The 7,737-nt window shown below is 49.3% G+C and overlaps 2 protein-coding genes across 2 annotated transcripts; one reads left to right on the top strand and one right to left on the bottom strand.

Moving 5' to 3' along the window:
* Positions 1–417: 417 nt before the first annotated feature.
* Positions 418–5,462, bottom strand: LOC101782902 (transcription termination factor MTERF2, chloroplastic-like). Its single transcript, XM_022824070.1, has 6 exons — positions 5,199–5,462; positions 4,613–5,018; positions 3,979–4,194; positions 3,607–3,714; positions 995–1,269; positions 418–791 (listed from the first exon to the last, which is right to left on the bottom strand). Exons 1-6 carry the CDS (start codon positions 5,330–5,332, stop codon positions 551–553), a joined length of 1,380 nt encoding a protein of 459 aa, XP_022679805.1. The 5' UTR covers positions 5,333–5,462; the 3' UTR covers positions 418–550.
* A 534-nt stretch (positions 5,463–5,996) lies between these two features.
* On the top strand, positions 5,997–7,308 carry LOC101782491 (BTB/POZ and MATH domain-containing protein 1). Its single transcript, XM_004958878.1, has 2 exons — positions 5,997–7,205; positions 7,300–7,308. The coding sequence occupies exons 1-2, from the start codon at positions 5,997–5,999 to the stop codon at positions 7,306–7,308; spliced, it is 1,218 nt and encodes a 405-aa protein (XP_004958935.1).
* The last annotated feature ends 429 nt before the right edge of the window (positions 7,309–7,737 follow it).

Raw genomic sequence — 7,737 nt, 5'->3', positions numbered from 1 at the left:
AAGTGCATATTTAGCCCCCAAACTTGTCCTCAAGTTTCATCCGGATTCCTAAACTCTCAAAATATATTTTCGAATCCTAAAACCTGTCATTTGTCGCTGATGGCAATGCTGGTGATCATGCATGTGTTGCTTGGCACTTGATAATGGATCTTAAAATGCACTTTAAGAGTTGAAAAACTCGGATGACACCCTGAGATAAGTTGAGAGACTTGAAAATGTGTTTTGAGTGTTTAAGGACTCGGATGTCATCTTAAGATAAGTTCAAACACTTGAAAATGCATTTTAAAAGTTTAGTAACCTAGATGACACCATGACAGGTTCAGGCTGCCGTATATTTTACTCTTTTATCTTTGTTAATTCGGCATGGCTCATGGATTACGAACATAGTGCTTTTACATTCTGGGTTACAGTTCAAAAAAAATCTAAAATACCTGTTTTTTTTTTCCTTCAGAACATGTACAAGGCAAGGAGGCAAGCTATGATTGTTTTCTTTCTTTTCTTTTCTTTTTTTCAGAAATACTACATCTATCTAATTTACCTCCACGCTGTTTCAGCATGCTGCTGCTTCTGTAGTTTCTTCCTCCTCAGATGTCTCTGGAGCATCTGGAATTGTCTCTGCAACACCTTTTCCAGCTTCGAATCTCGCTCTCCTCTCGACGGCCTCCTGCACCCTCTCTGCAAATTCTTCATCAGATCCAGTCAACATGTACCGCAGCTTCATGTTGATCCTGTTGGCCACCAGTGTTTGGTGCCGAGGCTCTATCCTGTCCTCCAGGGAGTAACTGAAGAACCTGACAACCATCCAGCAGCGAGGCACAAGGGGTGAGGGTCACAACTCACAACAAGGACACCCATCAATTACAACTCACAAAGGCACAAGGGGTGAGGGTCACAACTCACAACAAGGACACCCATCAATTACAACTCACAAGGATAGGCATCAATTAGGCTATCAATATCTTTGTTTTAGAAGAAAACATGAACTCCAACTCACCGTGGAAACTCGATGAGATCTTTCAGTGGCCGCACCATCACACGCCTCAAGTACTGGTATTTTGGTCTTAGGATATCCACGTTGTATCTAAGAAGTGCTGGGAAGTTGGCAACCATCTGACCGAGCACAAAGTGGTAGATCCCCAATGACCGGAAATACTTGACACTAACTTCTAGCTTGTGTGCAATACTACAGCCCAAGAGCTGTGGATCCAGAGCAATAACCTTTCCAATGTCATCCTGTTTTACTCCACCTTTCGTCAACAGAAAAATAACCTACGGTTTGCACACGTGTAAGAGAGATTTAGTAGCAGAAGGAATATGTAAAAGTAAAAAATCTGGAAACAAACACTCTACTTTGAAAAAATTATGTCCCTTGTTCCACCATAACACTTGTGTTTTCAAACAAGGCACTAGGACAGTTATCAAATTTACTGATGTTAACTTGAGATGTTCAATTTCAAGTATTGCATCATCGCTGAAAGATGCATATTAGGTTCAAATCTTTTATATGTAATAGATTAACTGAAAAAATGTTGCACAAAGTTCTTTTTTAAAGAAGCCCCTCCTGGATATCTATACCTAATATTAAAGTGCGGTTGTTTCTTCCAACCGTCGTGATCATTTTGCAAAAAAGTTTCTCAAGTTTTTCGTAATCAACCCGCAGTCCTGGGAGTTAAACTGCCGTAGTTCGTTTTCTCTCACCTGTCGTCTGCTTTCTTTCTCCGTCCTGCACTCCCTTCGTGAGCCCAAGCCAAGCAAAACCGGCAAGCGGCGAGCCTACCCCTCCTCTTTCTGGCAGCCTCTTTGCTTCCGGTGCAAATCGCTGCAAGCAACGACGGCTGAAGGCACATGCTACGATTCCCCCTCCCTCAACTCTCCCAGTGACGCGGGATACAAGAAATCTAAGGCACAAGACCATGGCCGTGGTGGCTGCAGAGCGCAAGCGTCGAGGGAGGTTGCCCCTTCCTCTTCCTGCGCCAACACCACGGGCGGCAGTAGTCACACCCTTCTAGTCCATCCTCGCAGGCAGCGGGAAGCTCAAGCTTGGCATCTGGAAGATCGATTTTGGAAGCGGAGAGCTCAAGCTTTGTGTCTGAAGCTCGGTTTGGGTTGCAGGGAGCTCATGCTCAGCATCAGGAAGCCCGATTTGTGCTGCTCTTCACCGTCAACCCGATCATGTTCGCCATGGCCAACACCAGTGGTGACGACTGCGAGCCGCAGCACCACGGACGCGCGGGCTGCGGTGGGAAGCACGTGCGGACGGCATCACTGCAAACGCACGGACCGCAGTGGGAGCTTGAGGGGCGGCAAAGGTCGGGGGCAAGGTTCAAGCAGGCGGCGGCACGGCAACGGTGAGCTCGAGGAGCGGCATTGGGAGGTTGGGCGAAGTCGTTGCGATGTGGCCACGGCGAGCTCAAGGGGCAGCGACCCCTCCTCTTCGCGCCCCGTCCTGCGGCGGCCATGCGAGGCCAGGGGTGTGGCGGCAGGAAGGTGCTGGCCGGTGGCCGCCATGGATTGCCGACCTGATGTGGTCTCGCGAAAAAGTCTGGGAAGAAACGTCGAATCCTCCAATGCGGATTTGGCCGAGTCTTTAATTTGTAGGTAGAACATTTGGTCATCATTAACTATATTACGAGGAGCAAATTGCATAAGGATACTTGCATTGGTTGATTGCTCATGTTTCTTGGAGCAACTAGGCCATGATGTCAGGCTGTCAAGCCCAAGCATGAATTGTTGAGCATATTATAATCAAGGACTGAGCATTTATTTTAGCCTTGCAATTTTTTTCTTTTTATAGGTTGAAAGTTTTGTGGACAATCTCTTATGTTTAAATTGCATATTCATAAAAGCTAAGACAGAAGTTGCATTAGTACTGAATCTTACCAGAAGTTTTAATGCATGTTTGAACCAGATGTAGGACACATTACATATGTATAAAAATTGAGATTCCACCGTTCAAATAGGCCATGTAGAATTCAAAGGAGTTGTCCGCTTATTATTATCAGAGATGTATACAAATATTATGAAACATTCTAAACTAGATTAGGAAGTGAAGCAAGCAAACTAGGAGCTAGCGAATGAGAACTTGGGAGCAGGTAAGAAACCGTAGCAACGCACGGGCATTTATGCTAGTAATATTATTAAATATGAAAAACAAAAGTTCTGTACAGAGAGAAGAAAAGGAGAAAAGAAAGGGGAAACAAACAGAAGGAACAGATCACTCGAAGGAGTCTGACCAATTAGTATATGCACAAATTGACTGCTTATGTGTTAGCTCATCATGATGAACCAATACGGAGAATTATTTAAGTAACTGCACACTGAATAGTCAAATAGTTTCGTTATTCAAAGGTCCCAATTATATAAAAAAAATGAAGTTAATGCTATAGATAGAATGAGGCTTTCTGAGATTTGACTCACTGTACTACTCAGTACTTACTATGGTTCTATCTGTACTGTCCCAACTGTCAGTGAAATAAAATTCCTACAATTTGTACACTAATTTCCTATTGAAACCAAGTATAGTAAAAGCCGATGTAATAAAATCCAAACAAAATGAATCAATATTATCAAAACTGAAAAGAATAATAACAAGATATAAGAACGCACCACTGGGCGTATTTTCTTGTATAGGCTATAAGTTAATACAGGAGGGAACTTCACAAGCACATTGCCAATTGCATCACTCCGTACACCAATATCTTGTAGAAATTGTACCTGAAACAGAATTTTGCATAGAGGTAGATGAGTCATATTAATTGACTTCAGAACATTCAGAGCTCTAAATCCCAGTAGCACACTTTGCAGAAACAAATAATTACTTAGTCCTATTGGAGCTTTGAAGAGCAAGTCTGAAAAATCAAACTATTTTTATGGAGCAGCTTAACAAATCATAACATTTTTTGTGAATACCAAAAGTAGAAAAGAAGTGTGTAACAGCTAAAAAGATGCAAATATATTTCAAAGCAACTAAGAAGTTACCTTTGGTGCTATCACTGTCTCCAAATCAAGACAGAATATTGTAGGTTGGACCAACAGCATTCGCTTCATGCCATCCCGTGAAACGTTAAGGTGATACAGATACTTCACAAGAGGCTTCCACCTTTCTTCAATGCTACAGGCCATGAGTTGTGGCTTGAAAGCCAGTAGCCTCCCAAGTTCTTCAGTGCTCAAACCAAACTCTTTCAGATATTGAACCTGTGAACCAGAATGATATTTCATTACCAACTAGAAAAATAGAAGTCAAGAACTGAATATAATATTCAACTAACTAATTAGTTTATCAAAAACCTTCCAAAGGTACAAGGAAGGTTAGTCAATGAGTTCCTTAGCAGTTCACACTTTCAGCACATATTACTCATCAGCACATTGATCCTATTTTTTCAGCAGGCGAAAGGCATACCGCGACTCAGTTTTGTTCATCCTATTTTTGTTCATAGTGATTAGTGAGCTGAAATAAATAGAGCTTCAACCATTCTGAAGATCAATTCTTTACTTTTTTTCATAACAAGGAACAGAAAATGAACTGCATAAAAGAAAAGAGGCTAATAATCCTGCCAATGTGCAGTGTGCGCCGAATATAGCACAGAAGTAAAACTAAACGTAAAGCAAACACCTTACTGTTCATCTCTTCCAAGCTTAAAAATCCAAGATCTCTTGGATAATCATAGACCATCGTGCCAAAGTCTTTCTCATCCATACCCATATCTGTATAAAACCTCACTCGTGTCTCCAACTCATCCATGGACAGATTCAGCAGCTGGGGACATCTACTGACCACATAACCAATCCAGTCTCTCCTCACGCCACAGCTTTCCAGGTAGCCAATAATATCTTCCAACTCTTCAAAGCTTCGGTTCAGAAAAGATCCACCGTTTGCAAGGACACGCCCCAAAAAATCTCCTTTTACATAAATTGACCTCAGCCACTTTATCATCGTCCTTACTTTCCCCAAATCGCCAGAACAAGCGCAAACAACTTTGGCAATTTGGGGATATGTCATCGAATTGTGCTTGAACCACCTGAAGTATGTAATTGTAATCATCACAATCATAATAGGAAAATTTCACGTGTATAAACTACAAACTTGCATTTTTATGATTTGCAATGCCTCTGGTATTCGAATTATCACAATTCTTGTGCAAACAGAACAGAAATAAACAAAGGAAACAGATGAAGGATTGCAAAGCTGGGATCTTTACTTGACTAGCTCGACAAGGCCGGACTCCTGGATGTACGCCTTCGCCCGCGCGTTGAAGGACATGTGCGCGAGGTCGGGCCGGTCCCGCCGCATTGCGGCGGCCTCGACGACGACGCGGTCGACAAACGGCCCCATCCGCGCTGTGAGGTTCTTGACGTACGTCAGGCCGCCGACCTTCCCGCCGCTGAGCGCGGCCACGAGCGCCTCGGCGGCCACCGCGCGGCGCACCTCGAGGGCGCGCCGCAGGATGGCATCCTCCGCCTCCGCGAGCCCAATAGGGGCGGCGGAGCTCGTTGGGGCGGAGACGGAGCCCGGGAAGCGGCAGAATCAGGCGGCGGCGGCCTTGGTTGAGGAGGCGAGGGGCTGGAGCAGCGCGTCGGGGACCTCGACAGTGACGGCGACGCCGGTGCCCGCAAGCACGTCGGAGGAGGAGGAGGCGAGGCGGAGTTGGGGAGGAGCAGGCCCTGCACGACCCGCACCGAGTTGGGCGAGGGGAGTGAGGGCGCGGTGGAGGCGAGCGCGGACGCCGGCCTGGCGCGGCAGCGGCGTCCGCTGCCACCTCCGCGACCGCGATATCGATGCCGTCCCCCGCGCGGGGCTGCTGTACTGGGTTACCGTCCCCCGCGCGGGGCTGCATCGGACGGCGAAAATTAGATGCAGCGCGGGCCCATGGAGCGGAGGACCCCCGACGTACGACGCGTCGCCTCTTTGCGTTTCTGTTATAATAAAATTCCTGTTTCTCCCATCTCTACATCGGGCGTGGCTTATTCGTGGCAACGTCCGCCTCTAGGGTTCTGCCATGGCGGCGCCACCGCCGCCGCCGCCGGGCACCGCGATGTCGCCGTGCGACAGAAGGCTCTCGTTGCTCGTCGACAGCTACTCGGAGACAAAGAAGCTGGCCAATGGCAGGTGCCTCAGGTCCATCGCGGTGGCCGCCGGCGGCCACTCCTGGCGCATCGCCTTCTACCCCAACGGGAGGCTCGCCGGCACCACCGGCTCCGTATCTGTCTACCTCCTTCTGGACGACGCCGGAGCCGGACCCGTCGCCGACGACGACGTCGTCCGCGTGGAGTCGAGGTTCGCGCTGCACAAGGTGGGCTGCGCGGCGCCGCGCCTCGTGTCCTCCACGGTCGCCGGCGCCATTGGCGGCGGGCGGCAGGAAACGCTCGGCTGCGAGCGCTTCGTCTCGCGGGAGGACCTCGATAAATTGGACCTCGTCGTCAAGCACAATCGCTTCGTGATCCGGTGCGACTTCACCGTCTTCCCCACCGCCGGCGCCACTCCGGCCGTCGCGAGGCCCTCGCCGCCGCAACCATCCGTCCAGCAGGCAGCACCGCCGGCGGCGGGAGCAAGCAGGGCGCCTCCACCGTCTTCCCCACTGCCGGCGGCGCCACCGGCCGTGAGGGCGCTGCGTTCCATGTCCGGGCTGCCGGCGGATCTCGGCCGCCTCCTCGAGACCGAGGCAGGGTCGGACGTGGACTTCGAGGTCTGCGGCAGGGTGTTCGCCGCGCACAAGGTCGTGCTCGCCGCCCGGTCACCGGTTTTCATGGCGGACTTCTTCGGCCCGGACAAGGAGAAGACCACCGGCTACATCCGCATCTGCGACATGCACCCGGACGCGTTCGAGGCCCTGCTGCACTACATCTACACCGACACACTGCCGGCGACGGCGACCGCACGGGAAGAAGCCGCCGCGTTGGCCCAGGACCTGCTCGTGGCGGCAGATCGATTCAACCTCAAGGATCTGAAGTCACTCACCGAGAACAAGCTGTGCAGGCACAGTGTCAGCGTGAGCACGGTGTTGCCGATGTTGGCGCTAGCGGAGCACCACCAGTGCTTGAATCTCAAGAAGAAGTGCCTGGAGTTCATCGCCTCCGGGAGGAACACGAGGGCAGTCATGGCGACCGACGACGTCGAGCATCTGGCGAGGAGCTGCCCCTCCGTTGTCAGGGAAATACTCGGCAAGATTCTGGATGCAAGGGAGGCGACGCCGAGCAATCCCCTGATGGTCAGCGTAGATGCCTCGTTTTACTTCTATGCTTGCATTTTCATCTTGTTATTTGGCTTATGGGCTCTGTTTTGCGTTTATTGTGTTTAAGTAGATGATGTAGCTGATGATCGAATTCTAATAAAGCTTGTGTGGTTGGTCTTTTGTTGGAAGAAAGGTCATGTGGTTTGCACACGTAATGTTCTTATTTTTCACTCTTTTTCAAGAACCAGTTCAGTTACATTTAAATAGATAATGAGAAAAGTCAAGTACACATTTTGTCAGTTCTATAGATAAAATTATCAACCACTCTTTGATAGTACAAGGAAGTATCTGCCTCAATTCCACGAAGAAATGCACAAATAGGAAGGTGGCGGCGGAGCTCCACCGCCCCTCCCTCCTTCTCTCCTTCCTCCCTCCCCCTCGTACTCTCTTTGGTCGTCCATGGCGGCGGCGGCTGTCTCCGGCGGTGCGCCGCTGGATCCGCCTGTGGATGGCCGGATCCGCACCCCCAGCCGTCGGATCTGCTGCCTCGGGGCAGCGGCACGTCGGG

Source organism: Setaria italica, chromosome II (genome assembly GCF_000263155.2).
Source record: "Setaria italica strain Yugu1 chromosome II, Setaria_italica_v2.0, whole genome shotgun sequence".
Taxonomy (NCBI): Eukaryota; Viridiplantae; Streptophyta; class Magnoliopsida; order Poales; family Poaceae; genus Setaria; species Setaria italica.
This window is presented reverse-complemented; position numbering and strand designations above follow the sequence as displayed.